At 38.1% G+C, this 19274-nt stretch overlaps 1 protein-coding gene across 1 annotated transcript in view; it reads left to right on the top strand.

Annotated features, from left to right (window-relative positions):
- Nucleotides 1-18863, top strand: part of C8H2orf76 (chromosome 8 C2orf76 homolog) — an 89833-nt gene extending 70970 nt beyond the window's left edge. Inside the window, exons 5-7 of the mRNA XM_060106682.1 lie at nucleotides 3382-3419; nucleotides 10744-10825; nucleotides 18693-18863. Coding sequence (XP_059962665.1) covers nucleotides 3382-3419; nucleotides 10744-10825; nucleotides 18693-18769 — 197 coding nt within the window. The 3' untranslated portion in view covers nucleotides 18770-18863. The remainder of the gene's footprint in view (nucleotides 1-3381; nucleotides 3420-10743; nucleotides 10826-18692) is intronic.
- Nucleotides 18864-19274: the final 411 nt, after the last annotated feature.

Here is a 19274-nt window from a genome sequence, read left to right on the forward strand (position 1 = left end):
TTCTGTTTCCTTACTTATTTTCATTTTGGATGATCTGTCCATTGGTGTAAGCGAGGTGTTAAAGTCAACCACTATTATTGTTTTACTGTCGATTTCCTCTTTTATAGCTGTTAGCAGTTGCCTCATGTTTTGAGGTGCTCCTTATGTTGGGTGCATATATATATTTATAATTGTTATATCTTCTTCTTGGGTTGATCCTTTGATCATTATGTAGTGTCCTTCCTTGTCTCTTATAACATTATTTATTTTAAAGTCTATTTTATCTGATATGAGTATTGCTACTTCAGCTTTCTTTTGATTTCCATTTGCATGGAATATCTTTTTCCATCCCCTCACTTTCAGTCTGTATGTGTCCCTAGGTCTGAAGTGGGTCTCTTGTAGACAGCATATATATGGGTCTTGTTTTTGTATTCATTCAGCAAGCCTGTGTCTTTTGGTTGGAGCATTTAATCCATTCACATTTAAGGTAATTATCGATATGTATGTTTCTATGACCATTTTCTTAATTGTTTTGGGTTTGTTTTTGTAGGTCCTTTTCTTCCCTTGTGTTTCCCACTTAGAGAAGTTCCTTTAGCATTTGTTGTAGAGCTGGTTTGGTGGTGCTGAATTCTCTTAGCGTTTTCTTGTCTGTATAGCTTTTGATTTCTCCATCGAATCTGAATGAGATCCTTGCCGGGTAGAGTAATCTTGGTTGTAGGTTCTTCCCTTTCCTCACTTTAAGTATATCATGCCACCCCCTTCTGGCTTGTAGAGTTTCTGCTGAGAAATCAGCTGTTAACCTTAGGGGAGTTCCCTTGTATGTTATTTGTCATTTTTCCCTTGCTGCTTTCAATAATTTTTCTTTGTCTTTAATTTTTGCCAATTTGATTACTATGTGTCTCGGCGTGTTTCTCCTTGGGTTTATCCTGTATGGGACTCGCTGCGCTTCCTAGACTTGGGTGGCTATTTCCTTTCCCATGTTAGGGAAGTTTTTGGCTATAATCTCTTGAAATATTTTCTCTGGTCCTTTCTGTCTCTCTTCTCCTTCTGGGACCCCTATAATGTGAATGTTGTTTTGTTTAATGTTGTCCCAGAGGTCTCTTAGGCTGTTTTCATTTCTTTTCATTCTTTTTTCTTTATTCTGTTCCGCAGCCATGAATTCCACCATTCTGTCTTCCAGGTCACTTATCCATTCTTCTTCCTCAGTTATTCTGCTATTGATTCCTTCTAGTGTAGTTTTCATTTCAGTTATTGTATTGTTCATCTCTGTTTTTTGTTCTTTCATTCTTGTTGATGTTTGTTAAACATTTCTTGCATCTTCTCGATCTTTGCCTTCATTCTTTTTCTGAGGTCCTGGATCATCTTCACTGTCATTATTCTCAATTGTTTTTCTGGAAGGTTGCCTATATACACTTCATTTAGTTGTTTTTCCTGGGTTGTATCTTGTTCCTTCATCTGGTACGTAGCCCTCTGCCTTTTCATCCTTTTTATCTTTCTGTGGTTTTTGTTCCACAGGCTGCAGGACTGTAGTTCTTCTTGCTTCTGCTGTCTGCCCTCTGGTGGATGATGCTCTCTAAGAGGCTTGATGGGAGGGACTGTTGGTGGGTAGAGCTGGCTGTTGCCCTGGTGGGCAGAGCTCAGTAAAACTTTAATCCACTTGACTGTTGATCAGTAGGGCTGGGTTCCCTCCCTGCTGGTTGTTTGGCCTGAGGCAAGCCAACACTGGAGCCTACCTGGGCTCTTTGGTGGGGCTAATGACAGACCCTGGGAGGGCTCATGCAAAGGTGTCCTTCCCAGAACTTCTGCTGTCAGTGTCCTTGTCCCCACAGTGAGCCACAGCCACCCCCTTCCGCCTCTGCAGGAGACCCTCCGACACTAGCAGGTAGGTCTGGTTCAGTCTCCTATGGGGCCACTGCTCTTTCCCCTGGGTCCTGATGCACACACTACTTTGTGTGTGCCCTCCGAGAGTGGAGTCTCTGTTTCCCCCATTCCTGTCGCAGTCCTGCAATCAATTCCCACTAGGCTTCAAAGTCTGATTCTCTAGGAATTCCTCCTCCTGTTGCCAGACCCCCAGGTTGGGAAGCCTGACGTGGGGCTCAGAACCTTCACTCCAGTGGTTGGTCTTCTGTGGTATAAGTGTTCTCCAGTCTGTGAGTCACCCACCCACCAGTTATGGGATTTTACTTCACTGTGATTATGCCCTTCCTACCATCTCACTGTGGCTTCTCCTTTGTCTTTGGATGTGGGGTATCTTTTTTGGTGAGTTCCCACGTCTTCCTGTCGATGATTGTCTAGCAGCTAGTTGTGATTCTGGTGTTCTCGCAAGAGGGAGTGAGAGCACGTCCTTCTAGGCTGCCATCTTGGTTCCTCCCTTTTCTGGGGTTTTATCTTGTTCCTTTATTTTGCGGTATGCGGGCCTCTCACTGTTGTGGCCTCTCCTGTTGCGGAGCACAGGCTCCGGACACACAGGCCCAGTGGCCATGGCTCATGGGCCCAGCTGCTCCGCGGCATGTGAGATATTCCCGGACTGGGGCACGAACCCGTGTCCCCTGCATCGGCAGGCAGACTCTCAACCACTGCGCCACCAGGGAAGCCCTATCTTGTTCCTTTTTTATCTTGTTTCATTTCATTTCACTGAATTCCTTGATTAATCAGACAGCGTGATTGATAGAAGTGAATTTTAGTTTAAGGTTAAGAGTTTATTCAGACATAATAACACATGTAATCATAATACATTAATTAAATGATTAGATAAAACTGAGTGGAGAATTAGATTCTTTCTGAATTGAGTAAAGCAGATTAGATTGTGTGAGCCTGTGTAGTATTTCAAAACCAGGAAACAGTAGTAGTCTTTGGGTATTAGCAGCCTTGCTCAGATTACCAGTGATCCTTGATGGTATTTGAATTCTGAGAGTGGTAACAACTTGTTGGTATGATTTGACCTCCTGTCACTGAATGTATTCTGAGAGATTAATAGATTAGTAATAGTAGTAGTACTAGACATTAACAAAGTCTGTCTTAATTTAAGACAGACTGTTTTTTTTAAACCTTATTTGCTAACCTAAGCATTTAGCGACTAACAAACAAGGTAGAATAATGTCATTCACCTGTCTTCTAAGGGAAACTGTGCTGAGTTGACTTCAGGTTATGGTACAAACACAGCTGTGTGTGTCAAAGGCCAGGGCTTTAAAATATCTTTATACAGTGATCTTTAATTTTAATGATATGCAAATGTAATTTTTACTTTACTGTGTACTAGAAGTTTAAGTGAACCTGATCATAAGGCAAAGACTCAGATTTCTCAATTTCATAGCTGCCACCTTCCCCCCATCTCGCTTTAATAGTTTGAAATGAAGTTTTAGAATAGTTTTAGTAAAAAGACAACTTTTTTTTTTCTTTCAGATAAACTAAAGATTGTTCACCAAGCACATAAATCAAAGGTATGTTCCGTATGTACAGTATCTGGCACACGCATAGGAAGTAATCAATCTTGGTTGACTTAGTGAATAAATGAATGAACACGTGTACTTCTAAAATATTTTCCATTATAATAGCATTTTTAATTTTGTAGCTACCCTTTCTATAGCCTTACTTTTCCATTAAAGAAAAAAAAAAACTCTTAAGTCATAGTCCTGTTAGTAGATCCTTTAAAAGAAGGTTTTGGGCTTCCCTGGTGGCGCAGTGGTTGAGAGTCTGCCTGCCGAGGCAGAGGACGCGGGTTCGTGACCCGGTCTGGGAGGATCCCACATGCCGTGGAGTGGCTGGGCCCGTGAGCCATGGCCGCTGAGCCTGAGCGTCCGGAGCCTGTGCTCCGCAGCGGGAGAGGCCACGGCAGTGCCCTGCGTACCGCAAGAAAAAAAAAGTGTTAATTTAATAAAAGCAACATTATATATCAAGTAAATGTGTGACATAAAGTAAGCAAAAAACGTGGTAAAATAAATTCAGGCTACATATAAAGGAAGTCAAGTATTATCTGTCAGTCCAATTTCTTTGATTTTCTTAATTCTGTACCAGAAGAAGAGAGCCAAAAGCAGATGAAAATCACGTGTTTCTTTTCTGATTTGACTCTTCCGGTGTATAAGAGAAGGCCCCGGACTGTGGCTCTTGGGAACAGACCTATTCGTTCCACAGAGGACATGGCCTTCCCCAAAAGAGGACTGATTAGTTATGTGTTTATAGTATATTTCCATTTCCGTTTTCTTACTTTTTTAGAGTGATGTTTCTATGTTTGCTTCTCATACAGATAGACCAGAGTGATCTTTTTCTTGATCCTCAGTGACCTTGTGTAGACTTCTCATTAAAGTAATAACCTTCTCTATTATACAGACTACTCAAGGACAAGGGACTGTATCTTATTCTTCATATCTCCAATACCTAGCACAATGCCTCATTCGTAGGAGTGTTTCCGTAACAATTTTTGAAGGAAGTATTTTATGAATTCATTTAATTTCATTCTCTTCTCTAGTCATAGATGCCCTCCATAAACTCAATCAGCTTTGAAATACACGTATAACAAAAGATCATAAAGTAGTTGGCCTGAGGGTACGTCTGTTGACTATGAATTAGCAACTCAAAAACATTTTTTTTCTGATGGCTTAAAACAACACACATTTATTCTCTTATAGTTCTGGAGGTCAGAAATCTGAAATCAGTTTCCCGGGGCTAAAATCAAGCTGGGTCTTTCCAGTAACTTTATTTTTTTATAGCAAGGATTATATATACAATTTGACAGTATCCATTGTCAAACACTTTAAAATTTAGTGCTTGTGTGTGTCTGGGACTGTGGTGTGGGATCTGTACTTTGTATCGATGCTAGAATTGTATCTGTCCACAGACTCCATCCATCCACTTTCTCTTCTCCAAGCCAGGACCCTTTACAACCTTGTCCCTAAAACGTGGAGAGTAGGAAGCTTGGTCTGATTGTAGAAGGGAAATATATAAAATGAAGTCAAAATGAAACAGTATGCTCTTTGAAAAGGTTGTCATTCTCCATTCAGTATTGCATTTTTACATCACTGAGCTCATGTTTCCTAAAAGGAATAATAAGTAAATTATTCCTGTATCCTTAATGAAGACCTAGTTCATAATATTGAAATAATCAGTATTATTACATTTTTAAAAAAATCAGGAAAATTTCCTGCTATAGTTGGAAATATCTTAGAATTGTTTCTTATATTTAAAACATATTCTCCATCTTGGCATGTTAGAGTTGAAAAATAGGGCCTATTTTTTAGTTGAACAATAAATTTACTTAAAGAAAAAGTCCTAGAACAAATTACGTCGCTTAGAATGTTTCTGGAATCTGGCTTTATAAACTTTCATCTAAACCATAATCATTCTAGTTAAGTACAGACTATATACTCCAGAGATGGTTCTTTAAATTTCCTCTTTAACTTTTGTAAGGAAGAAGTCAATATATTTTCACAGATATGGTTTTAAGACTTAAAAATTTTACCCACATGTCCTCATTTGTGCCTTTCCAACTACCAGACATTTTTCTCATTTTTCCATCTGCATTCTACTCTTCACTTGCAGGGCCTATAAGCATCACTGGCCCAGACTGTCAGTTTTCCAACACATCTGTAATTTTAATCTCCTTCCTTAGCCAAAGAGAGAGACTTCCAAATAACTCCTGTATCTTAATGAACTTGTTCGCGAAAGGCATTTTCCCCATTTCCCGAATTTTCTAGGTCCAAAGACTTTCTTAATTACAATTACCAGGTATACACAGAAATTTCTTGCCATCACAATAAAAAGGTGACTGGATACCTTCCTACCAGAGCCTCCTGTTCAGATGATGAGCTCAGTGTTTATTGAATGAATCAATAGTTACAAATAATTACCATAATATGATTTATTTTTTATCAAGAAAATGTATTTGTGTGTCTGTGTGTGTATTTTGATTATAATCAGTAGGCTACTTGTAAAGTCATAATTCCTATCAAAAAGATTTGAAAGAAAAACCATAATTTCTATCTTATATTTTGTGAGTTTGAAAACCAGATAGCTATCCTTGTTAAAAGTTTATGAGGGGCCTCCCTGGTGGCGCAGTGGTTGAGAGTCCGCCTGCCGATGCAGGGGATACGGGTTCGTGCCCCGGTCTGGGAGGATCCCATATGCCGCGGAGCGGCTGGGCCCGTGAGCCATGGCCGCTGGGCCTGCGCATCCGGAGCCTGTGCTCTGCAACGGGAGAGGCCACAACAGTGAGAGGCCCACATACCGGAAAAAAAAAAAAAAAAAAAAAAAAAAGTTTATGAAAGGAAGAAGTCACACTCTGGAATAAACTTAGTAATAAATACGCAAGATCTTTAAGAAGAGGACTTTAAAATGCCAGTGAGGGTGTTCAGTTGTCCAGACTCATTGAGCTGAACTTCTCTTAAGATCTATGCATTTTCTTTATGCGAAATTCTACCTCAATTTAACAAAAAAGTAAAGCATGTAAAGAGGGGTACAAGATGAGACTTAAGTGGAAATATTAGGATATTTGGATGGGAAGATGCAACAGCAAGAAGATGTCAGTTCTCTCATAGTTAATTTACAAATTTAATGCCACCCAAATAAAATTCTACAGTTGTGTGTATATGTATATTTATATATATGTGTGTGTGTGTGTGTGTAGATGTGTGTGTGTAGATGTGTGTGTGTATATATATATATATATATATATATATATATATATATATATATATATATATGAGCTAAAGAAACTGATTATAAAACTAACATGCAAAAAATAAATAATGAAGAATAGTCAGAAAAAAGAGAAATGAAAGTGACTAACCCTGGCACATATTAAGACATTTTATAAAACTATACTAGTTAAAACGGTGTGGTACTGTCACATGAACTGTTAGTTCAATGGCACAGAATTAGAAGCCCAAAAATAGACCTAATTATATATAGGAATTTAATATATATTAAATATTGCATTTCAAATTTATGGAGAAAATATGGAGGATTCAGTAAGTGTTATTGGAACAACTAGGTAGACATCTAGAAAACAGTTAAATTGAATCCATATCCTTTTCTTTATGCCAAAATAAATACTCATTGGGTTAATGACATAAATCTAAGATGAAACCCATAGGTGAGGGTAGAAATGAAATAGATTAACATGAGTGGATAATTTGTTCAGGCCACGTGATGGGTACAGGAGGATTCATTGTACTATTCTGTATACATTGTATGTTTGAAATTCTCTATGATTAAAAGTTTAAAAGATGAAATTAATTAAAATATTTGAAGTAAACATGGAATTTTAAAAGTAATCTTAAACTGAAGGTCCAAATAGGATAGGAAAATAAAAGATTGATACATTTTACTTTATTCATTAATTTATTCAGCAGACATTCAGCACCTTCTTTTTAAAAAAAGGCACTCTAAGAAAAATGAAGGAACAACTGAAAAACAGAGAAAAATTTCTAACTTATATTACAGAAAAGGCCTAATTTTACAATTCCATTTAAAAAATTATCCTACAAGTTTCTTAAAAAATAGAAAATATTCAAAGCTTTACTTAAAATAAATACAAATCAAGACTATACTTAATTTATATTTGCTGGATTGGCAGAGATCAAAAGATTTTGATAATACACCGTGTTGGTGAGGGTGTGGGAAACAGGGACTCTCAGTAATGGGTAGCATTGGCATAAATGGGTACTGCTTCTTTGGAGAGTCATTTGGCGGTATCTGTCAAAATAAAAATTGCCCTTACTCTCTGACTCAACCGTTCTACTTCTAGGAATTTATCTTACAGATAAAACTTAGGCAAACTAATATACGTACAAGGATATCTGTTGCAGGATTGTGTATGGTAGGAAGAGACGGGAAACAACCTGAATGTCCATCAATAGGGACAGAGCGGGAGAGTTAATACTTTCCTTGGAATATGCTGCAACCTTGATAAATTATGAGGCAGCTCTTACAAGGTGTTAGAGCACAGCATATAATATGCCACGATTTGTGTGAAAACGTTTACATGCACATCTCCACCTGCATGTACACACACAGGGACAGTCTCTGGAAGGATACATAAGAATCAGCACAAATCCTCTGGAGAAGAACGAGTTGGATGGGGTTGGGAGGAGACTACCTCTCACTCGGTCCATGTGTACTTGGAGAATTTTGTATTGTGAGTATGTATTACCTATTCGAAAATGACATTTTTAGGCCTTTCCTGGTGCTCCAGTGGTTAAGACGCCACACTCCCAATGCAGGAGGCCTGGGTTCAATCCCTGGTCAGGGAACTAGATCCCACATGCTGCAAAACGAAAGACCCTGCAGCCTGCAGCGAAGATCCCGCGTGCAGCATGGAGCGTCCTGTGTGCTGCACCTCAGACCTCGTGCAGCCAAATAAATAAATATTAAATTAATTAATTAATGATTTCTTTAGTGAAGTTTTTTTTCCCTCTTTTAATCTGTGTGTTTTGGAGTTTAAGCCCCTGTGCTCTCTAGTGAGTGAAGCTTTGGAGCATGGCTTCTGGGTCAGCTCTTTTGGCTGCTGAGAGGCCTTATGGTTGAGCCTCCCTCTCAGCCATATTCTAGAAAGAGAATCCGTCACTAAACAGCTGCGTTCTGGTTGACAGGTGGTACTATGTGCCCAACTAGTGCTCACTACTAGGTGCTCTTTAAGGGCAGATAGCAATCCTCCTGTGTTTATGATGTGTGAATAGCACTGGAGAGCAATCCCATCTACCCCCACCCCAAGTCACACGAGAAATGTTAGTTAACGTGACATGGGACCAAGTGTTGGTTAGCAAGGTGTTTAGATATGTGGACTTTCAGCAGAGGCAAATTTGCTTCTCTCAGAAGTCAGACTGTTTTTGTTTTTGCAAAAACAGAAATATAGACCAATGGAACAGGATAGAAAGCCCAGAGATAAACCCACGTACCTATGATCGACTAATCTATGACAAAGGAGGCAAGGATGTACAATAGAGAAAAGACAGCCTCTTCAATAAATGGTGCTGGGGAAACTGGACAATTACATGTAAAAAAATGAAATTAGAACACTCCCTAACACCATACACAAAAATAAACTCAAAATGGATTTGAGACCTAAATGTAAGACCGGACACTATAAAACTCTTAGAGGAAAGCACAGGAAGAACACTCTTTGACAGAAATCACAGCAAGATCTTTTTTGAGCCACCTCCCAGAGTAATGGAAATAAAAACAAAAATAAACAAATGGGACCAAATGAAACTTCAAAGCTTTTGCAAAGCAAACTACAAACAAGACGAAAAGACAACCCTCAGAATGGGAGAAAATATTTGCAAACGAATCAACAGACAAAGGATTAATCTCCAAAATATATAAACAGCTCATGCAGTTCAATATTAAAAAAACAAACAGCCCAATCAAATAATGGGCAGAAGACCTAAGTACACATTTCTCCAAAGAAGACATACAGATGGCCAAGAGGCACATGAAAACTGCTCAGCATCACTAATTATTAGAGAAATGCAAGTCAAAACTGCAGTGAGGTATCACCTCACACCAGTCAGAACGGCATCTACAAACAACAAATGCTGGAGAGGGTGTGGAGAAAAGGGAACCCTCTTGCACTGTTGGTAGGAATGTAAATTGATACAGCCACTATGGTGAACAGTATGGAGGTTCCTTAAAAAACGAAAAATAGAATTACCATATGACCCAGCAATCCCACTACTGGGCATATACCCTGAGAAAATCATAATTCAAAAAGACACACGCACCCCAATATTCACTGTAGCACTATTTACAATAGCCAGGTCATGGAAACAACCTAAATGCCCATCAACAGACGAATGGATAAAGAAGATCTGGTACATATATACAATGGAATATTACTCAGCCATAAAAAGGAATGAAATTGAGTCATTTGTAGAGACGTGGATGAATCTAGAGTCTGTAACACAGAGTGAAGTAAGTCAGAAAGAGAAAAACAAATATCGCGTATTAACGCATGTATGTGGAACCTAGAAAAATGGTACAGATGAACCGGTTTGCAGGGCAGAAGTTGAGACACAGATGTAGAGAACAAACATATGGACACCAAGGGGGGAAAGCCGTGGGGGGCGGTGGTGGTGTGATGAATTGGGAGATTGGGATTGACATGTATACACTGATGTGTATAAAATGGATGACTAATAAAAGCCTGCTGTATAAAAAAATAAATAAAATTAAAAAAAAAAAGACTGGCCAAAGCTGGAACCTCAGCCTCCTGGCTGACTAGCCACATACTCTGGGCCTATATCTTAACCTCTCTGACTCCTCCTGGATTATTGTGAGGATGTGATGATGATAACAGAACAGTGACAGCTAGCAGTACTCCCTGTGTGGCTGACACTGTCCTGGGGGTTTTATATGCTTCATCTCTTTTCGTCTTCTCCACAGGGTAGTAAGAAGATGCATCCCTCCCCCTACTTTTTTTGTTTTTTAACAGATGAGCACATAAGAGCACCTCTAAGAGAGGTTTGTTCGTTGAGACCCCTAAGAGGTGGTTGTTGAGACCACGCAGCTGGATGCTGGTGGAACCTGAATTTTCACCCAGATCCAGCTCCAAAGCTCTGTGTTGTAGCACTGTCTCCCCAGTGCTTTATGGAGTGTGTGCGTTTAGCAGGTTCTCACTGTGTATCTGTTCACTTCTCTCCCCACAGTGATGGGAGCAGAATGTAAATTATTGCTGTGACCCAAAGTAACAATTCAGTTGTCTCTGAGGAATCTTACCAAGTGTGAAACACATATAAGTACTGGTAAAATGCAGATTTTCTTTCTTTCTAGACAAATGAACTTGTGTTGAGTTTGGAAGATGATGACAGACTCCTGTTAAAAGAAGACAGCACCCTGAAAGCAGCTGGAATCGGTGAGAAAGAGTGTGTGTGCCATGTAGAGTTGGAGGGGGCCCTGGCTTTCCTGGCCTGTATGGTGATACCTGGCTGATTATATTTGGATAACAGTGCAGTGTAAACGGTACCCTTGGTGCTGTTTACAACTACCTTATGATTATTCAGAGGAGGAGGACACGAGTGATGTAGATTCACATCATTTGACTCAGGGAAGTAGATATCTGCTCTCCAAACATTCAGAATGCAAATAGTTCTTTCCAGAAGGTATGCTCAGAATTCTGCGGAGGGTTATTTTAAGTGATTGACAGGTTATTACTCACTTAATAACCTACTTACTCATATCAGCATCATTTGAACAGATAGTTTAAGAGAATAGGGCCTGGTAGAACTCATGCGGAACAATGAAGTGAGATGTTGTTGGTGTAACATGCAGCGTACTTTCTGATAGTCATCCAGATCACTCTGGGCCGACCAAGTCATGAAATTTCAAATAGGAGCCTAGTGTGCACAGTTGAAAAATTGCCTGATTTAGCCTTTCAACTTGGAATATGCATGTAGTTTTAGTTTAAAGAAGTGCTGTGTGACATGTTTTATGACCATTAGATGTCACTATAATTCGACTTATGTGTACACTCACAAATGATGTAGCAGTTGGATGAAGTTTGTAAGAATGATGTGAGCAGTTGAAGGCATTATGCCTCTGACATGCCTTTGTGGTCAGTGACTCTAATGAAACAGCACAAATCATACTTACTTTCTAATGTTTTTTCTATTGCACTGGTTAAGGAGCACTCTAAGGTTCATGAAGTCCATGTTAGGAAGCCTTACATTGTTTTGACAGGTGTTTTATTGAGTTATTTTCGTCACATCTGTCAGGAATTCATTTTTAAATGACACATGGGGCTAAAGTGGGTTCCTGACATATCTTCCAATTTAAATATGATTTAAATACCATGTTGTATAACCTCAGACTTGTTTACTGTGTTTAAGTCTACACTGTTGGCTAGATTCAGTGTCTTTCCTTATTGTGAATACATAAGATTGATTGCTATTATTTGGAAAAACAATTTTCAATTTGGCATTTATTTCTTCAATTGCTATTATATTATTATAGCAGGTGGCACTTAACAACTGCTTGTTGTTAAGCATAAAACTATAATTAGTATAATAGACTGGTACTGATATAGGAATTGACAGATAGCTCCATGGAAAAGACTGGAAAATCCAAAAACCAACTAAAAGAACTTTCACAGAATAACAAAATTTTGACATCTCAGATAAGTGGGGGAAAGAATGAAGTAGCCAGAAAATGTTGGGCCCCTTGTGAAAACATTTGGGAAAATCAAATTTAAATTCTTAGTCTTCATTCCAAAATAAATTCTCTATAGGTTAAATGTGATCATGTAAAAAATGTTTCTTAAATGTAGGTCAGTAGTTTCATAATCTTGGGGAGAAGGGCATGCCCTTAGAAAGGGCATGCCTTTGAGGCCAGAAGCCATAAATCTGGGAGAAATGATAGATTTGACCACATAGAGTTAAATGAGAGGCAATAAACTGTGAAAAAATATTTGTAGTATATATGACAAAGAAAAAGTTATTAGCCTGACTTTATAAAGAGGTCTTATATAATTAGTATAAAAAGGAGAAATAAATTCTACTAATAGAAGAAATAGCTAACATAAAAAATAGTTCAGCCTTATTAGAAATGAGAGAAATGCACATGAAAATAGATACTGTTTTATGTAGTTTTCTACTCTAGTGGTTAAGAATTAGAGGCTGGAGTCAGAGTGCTTGGGTTCACAGCTTGACTCTGCCACTTACTGTCTGGGTGACCTTCCACGAGCAGTGATTATAAGACTAGCAGACGTGAAGAACAGTGGTAGTATCTGAGGGAGTGTTAGGAAATGAATGTTCTCTCGTACTATTGTTCGGAAGCTGTATTACCTCTAACTTTCTGTAGGTCAGTTTGACCAGTAAGACTTTCTCAAACTTGATTTTCTGTCATATCTATTACCAAGCCAACAGAAGTGCTTCCTCAACTCTGTGACTCCCCCCAGGTTGTGATATGCCTTCTGAGGTGTTCTCTCTCACCTTCTCTGTTTGGGATTCATTGATGTAGAGCTTTGTTTATTGAATGGAAATAGACTATATTGTGTGATATGATTATTATTTTAAAATGTATGTGTTACATGTCTGTATATGTATATGGAGAAAAGATCATATGCTAAAATTATAGAAATGGTTTCTCTCTGGGTGGTGGCATTGCCAGTAATTAATCTTTTTCCCTTTATTCTCCACATTATCTAATTGTTCTTATATTGATAATTTAAACTTTTTTCTACTCTTTACGTGTATTACTTGTAAAGTGAGGACCCAATTTTAAGGAATACACTCCTAAATTTGGAGAAAATTGGTTTGAATGAAGGCTCTACATTTTGCTTGCTTTGTAACGTGGAAGCCATTTAGCCTCTCTGAACTTCTACTTTGATTTCTGTAGAACAAAACGGAAATAATTAAACCTATTTCAGAGGGTTGTCATGGGTTGAATAAAAGAATGTGTATGAAAGCATCTAGAGCAATGCATGTAAAGGCCCTCAAAAAGACTTAGTTTATTTGGAAGCCATTTTGGAGAAAGCAATTGGCAAATGTTTTGAATTTGTTAAAACATTAAGTTGTTGGTTTAATTGTTATTAATTTCAGACTTAAGTAAGGAACCACCTATAAAGGTGTAAATCAAATCCCTCTTTTTGTCATTCTTGTTTTAAGGCCATAGATCTTAGATCAGCATCAGATCCTTTTTGTGGGTTCTCCACTGGTTTCAGGGTGGTGCTTCAAACTGCTCTCCTGCCATGGCAAGCCTGCAGCCCTGCCTGAGGGTGACTTTGGTCCCTGTGGGGAGTGATCCCCTCTCCTGCATGTTCCCCTTTGTTGCCTAGAGCAGTGCAAAACATTCTAAGCGCAAGTAGATGGTAAAAGTGATACTTGAAGTGTGTGATTTTTCTAGGGAATTTTCCCTCCCTTGGTGCCGTGCCTGGTTAGGGTTTTAAGAGGTTTAAGAGAAAAATTCTAAGTCATCACTCTCCCCTTTTACCACTTGATCTTGCGGTAGAGCTGTCACTCTGCTATCACAGCCAATTGCCATGGGAATAAAGCCAATGTAACAAATGTATCATTAGGACTTTTCTGTAAAAACCATGAAAGGAAAAGAGACTGTGAGGGGGGAAATGAGGGGAACAAACTGGTTTGAAGATTTCTTTTCTCACCGAGAAATTCTCTGGCCTTTTATCTACATTGCAGATTCCACTTGTATATTCTGCCTACACTTGACGTCCAGGGAAGTTTTTGCTTGTGGATTTAGTTCTAAAATACATAAATAAAAAGATTTGCTTTGTGGAAGGAAGAAGAAGGCCTTACCTAGAATTATTATTTATAATTTAAAGATTTTCATCTTGTTATTAACAATTGTGGTTTTATGGACTAATTCCCCTAAGTAATAAATTTGTGTGTCAAATATTTTTGGGGTTATATTTTATGTCTTTCATTTCGCTACATTCTACTGCTGCTATCTTTTGAATCTTCTCTGGTTTAGGAAAGAAACTGGGGTAGGGTAACTCTTCTAAAGTCAGTTATGTTTTATTGGAAATATTTTAAAACAAGATACAGGCGGCCAAACCATAAGTGCTCATCTGTGGGAAGAGTTTGCATCAAGCCAGATCTTGTAATAATTCCCACACTCCCTTGTGGTTTGTTTTCATCTGGTGTGTCACTCCTCTTGTGTCATCTTGTGTGTCACTCCTGTTGTCTGCCCACAACCAGTACCCAGTCTTTGTGCCTAGCACCTCGGGGTGATCTTGGAGAAGCAGCTCATATTATAGGATTCCTTGGCTCCCACTTCTTTATCAGGATCATATTTGATTTGTGTTTCCTGAAGGTTTGGGTCCCTTTCCCATTCTCTTTTTGGTAGTAATATCTTGGGGCATACATGCTTTTCTCCTTTGACAGCGCGTTAAACTAGCTGTTCACGTTAACATCATAACAGCGATGGTCTGGTACTCAATTAAGTAGGTGGTGGGACCAGGGAATTTGAGATCCCAGAGCAAGAGGGTCAGAAGGAACCTCCCAGACATGTTTCTTCCCTTTTTGCCCTCCCCTCGCTGTTGTGGAAATCCCAGTGTCCAGTCTATCAAAGGTCAGATTCATTTTACTATTTTGTTTTCTTCAAACTAGTTTGAAATCTTCTCTGCCGGCTTGAAAACAGATGCTCAAGCAGCTACGAAATAAAAAGACACAGTAGCTTGGAACTATCTGTTGGATTGTTGACCTCCCTTGGTGAAAAGTTAAAAATATAACTCAGCAGAGAGCATGGTTTTGAATGATTTGTAGATTAGGATTTTGTGAAACTTGAAAGGATGGGGTATAGTCCTGGACCAGGGGAGAGGGTGAAACTTTGTCCTTTTGGTCTCAAATTGCTGCAGAAATCACACCTGGCCCTTCATGGTTTTTTTGTTTCTGTTTTTGTTTTTGCCAATAATCTGCAGTTATTTTCACATTACAGCCCGCCCGATGATAGTCTGCCCTGAATTAATTACCTGTACTGCAGTCAGGATGCATGTCTCAGTCTCTTTCCTCAGATGACAGTTGCTGTGCCGCGCACGACCTTGGTACTGACTAGTACAAGCCTAGGGATTTAGAAACTATACACTAAATCCTTGTTGGTAGGCGAGTTTTTTGAAATAAGTTAGTTGAGGAGTTTAAGTACATTGCACTTAATTTTTCTTGAGATTTTACATTTAAAATTGGTTTTTCTTGGGCTTCCCTGGTGGCGCAGTGGTTGGGAGTCCACCTGACGATGCAGAGGACACGGGTTCGTGCCCCGGTCCGGGAGGATCCCGCATGCTGCGGAGCGGCTGGGCCCGTGAGCCCATGGCCGCTGAGCCTGCACGTCTGGAGCCTGTGCTCCGCAATGGGAGAGGCCACCACAGTGAGAGGCCCGCGTACCCCGCCCCCCCAAAAAATACAACTGTGAATAAGACAGACAAGATTGTTGACCAATGAAAATGTAACAATTTAATTAAAGAGTAGTTGTAAAAAAAAAAAAATTGGTTTTTCTTATATTTAAAAAATTTGAAGTCATTATTTTCCTGTTCAAGGTGTATATATGTGTATTTTATAATGGAAACTTTATAAAATTCTTAATTATTAATTTCATATCCAACATGTGATGTCCTAGCTTGTGTTCATTTTATTAAACTTGAAAGTCAGTATTAAAATGAACCACAGATGTATTTGGAGAGTTCTTACTTGAGTTCATTTGATAGTAAGACAAAGGGAGTGAGCTGGAGTGTATTTATTGGATTTGAGAATGCACATTCATTTCAGATTCACGTGCCAAAGCACTGTGCACCTGAGTGCACTGCCGCCTGCAGCACATTTAATTTAAAATCAGGTGCCCTAGGGGACCAGCGTGTGGTAAACTTCCCGAGGGTTCTTCTGGAGCCATTTTAAATAGAATTTGGGAAGCAGGAATTTAAGGGATAATGGTGGAAAGGGTGGTATGTAGAGGTTTTGAAAGTCGTTCGTTATTTGTTTTCATTTTAATTGGCAAGTAAATTTGCAGTCTAAATACGTGAAATCATTCAAACATTTTCAACAGAGTTCTATAGATTAAAAAAAACATTATATTGGATTTCTGTTTGAGGACCACATTACTAAAGTTTAAAATCCATTTTATGTCTTTCTTTTGAATGTTCAGAGCAACTAACTCTTAATTTGTTGGTTATTCTCCAATTTGTTAAGGGTGAAAAATTTTATCAGCCTGGACCATTTGAGTTTTTAACCCACTTGTCAATCTAGTTTTCCTGAAAAAATTCATTCATCTGAAAATAAAATCTTTACCTAGATGATCTCATTTTGAGTCTGTATTATATGTATTATGTAGATAATGGATTGATCTGTAAGTTAACTAGAACGAAGAGAACCTATGTGTCAAAACAAAAATGCTTTGTCAGTTCTTTCTTTTTATCCGCTTAATTCTAAATCTGTTATTGGTGACCTGAAGAGCCATATGATATATTAGTTTCTCAGAAGGGGTACAGAGATAAATGTCAACTGCAGTAAGTAAAATTGTAATGACAGTTAGTGTGTATTGAGCAAAGTGCTGTGTGGGCAAAGCACGATGTAAAGTTCTGTATGTAAATAGCACATCATGGATGAAACCTTGCATTGTGATTATTAAGAACAGGGGGCTTTTACTCATTCTCCGTTAGGAGGAGGATATTAGAATCACTTGCAAATTATGTAGTGTACCTTTGGGCTTGCTTCTCTTTAAACAAGGAAACCCCAGGAGCTTTTTATATGAAGGATAGATCTCAAAATATCTTCTCTTTGAATGCTGAATTTTTTGAAGCCCCTTGATTCCAAGTGTAGAGCTCTTAGCCATTCTTTTAAATGCTATTTTCTTGTAAAATTTCACTGCACATTAACTTACTGTTTGCCCAGGGTGCATTTGTTTACAGTCCCTCTCATTGATTCCCAGCTTCTTTCTTCTGTGTCTCCCCATCCCCTACACCCTCCACGCACATCCAGGCTTATTGTGACAAGAGCTTGTAATCTGATTTTTATCAAGATTAATCTTCATCTAATCTTGAAGATACAGTAGGACTGGAATGAGGATCTAAGAGTATGGGTGATTTTATTTTCCTCTTTCAGTATTTCTGTATTTTCTGTAAAGAACATGGTAATTTAGGTTTGAGAAACATTAAATTTGGTATTCTTAAAACCAGCAAAAAACATTTTTAATGAAATGTCATGCTAAGTTCTTTAATTTCGTTCTTCTGTGATAAATTCTAATGAGATGAGAGCTGTAAACTAGGAGACCAGTGGTAATCCTTGGCATCCTTCCTTATTATCCTATTTATTTAGCTTGAAGAGTTTTACTTGTCAGTTTTAGGAGGATATGTTAATTGTGTGATCAGTATTCCTTACAAATAATCTTGTCTGTTTTCTTGTCAAGATTCTGAAGGCCCTTTTGCTCTTTCTGTAAAAGCTAAGCAGACTGTATTAACTTCTGGTTTAATTTAAAAAACAAATGTGGAACTTGTTGGCGTGACGCCTTAAAGAATCACATGTTTAATAATTGGAAGGCTTTCCATCAGGTTTGTCTCCAGTCTGAATTAATAATGTTGCTGACTTATTGTTTTAGAAGACAGAGTCCTTGACCTGTTAAGTTGAAAGAATTGTGACTGCTCTGAACCTTTGTGGGTCCTTTAGCTGTGCCATATCCCCTGTGAATAATTAGAGGTATTTGAAGGTATTGCGGTAGAAGCCAATTTGTGTCTTTCACTTTGCATATTGTTGAAGCCTCATGAATTAATCATAAGCAGGCAAAATATTAACTTCTTCAGACACATATTTTGATGGGTCATGAGGGAGAATGTAAAGTGATCTGTAAAATATTCTACTGATCCTCTAAGTATTAAATGATTATACCTACAGGCCAATTTCAGAGGGGGGAAAAAGTGTTTTCCTCCTTCTTCAGTAACTGAGTAGCAAATTTGAAAAAAATAAAGGCTTATTATTTCTAGGACTTGTTAAGTGGACTATAAATGAGCAATTTTATGATTTCCTGAAAACCAGATTCATGTGTTAATTCTTGTTTTTAATGTTTTTGGTTATTTTTCTTTTAAGTCAGTTGAATTCTGGAGTCTTATAACTACCACTTATACTTCTTGTTGATTTTGTGAAATGTGAAACCAAACAAGTAACTTACCTTTCTCACTTTAGGCAACTAAAGCACTGAATCAAAGAAATGGATTTCCATACTTGTTTAAAATCTACTTTTACATTCAATTTTTTTTCCCATTTTCTGTTTTTCTTTTTTTTCAGCCAATGAAACTGAAATTGCATTCTTCTGTGAAGAGGACTATAAGAACTACAAAGCTAATCCCCTTTCATCCTGGTGAAAACTTCACAGGGCTTCCTTTTTGCATACTTATATTAAGCTCTTTATTCCACTAGTGAGTTTTTTTAATTGACAAATAAACTTAAAAAAATTAATCCCAAGCTCTGCCATTTGAGGTAAAATCTGTGGTGTGTTCTCTTTTCTGCAGGTCTTATTTTTTTCCTTCTTGTTGTAAAATAATATATTTATTTATGGGGATTTTTTGGACATGCGATTTTTTTAAGTGAAAGAAATAGTTATTCAAAAATCACCATGGAGTGTTGGTTCTTTAGTTATAATTTGTTTTTATGAAATTAGAGGTCATTTTGGTGACTTGCATGTTGGGTTCTTTAAAAAGATTATAAGACTTAAAGGTCATTCTGTTTATTTTGTGTTTTCTCCGTAGTTTCTAATTAGACCCCTGTTACTATCTTTGGCTAGCAGGGATTGTAAGAGTCTCTTATGACCATGAATGCCATCTTTTCACTTACCATGTTACACACCACCACACATGAAATTGAATTGGG

The sequence above is a fragment of the Mesoplodon densirostris genome, chromosome 8 (assembly GCF_025265405.1).
Source record: "Mesoplodon densirostris isolate mMesDen1 chromosome 8, mMesDen1 primary haplotype, whole genome shotgun sequence".
NCBI classification, from domain to species: Eukaryota; Metazoa; Chordata; class Mammalia; order Artiodactyla; family Ziphiidae; genus Mesoplodon; species Mesoplodon densirostris.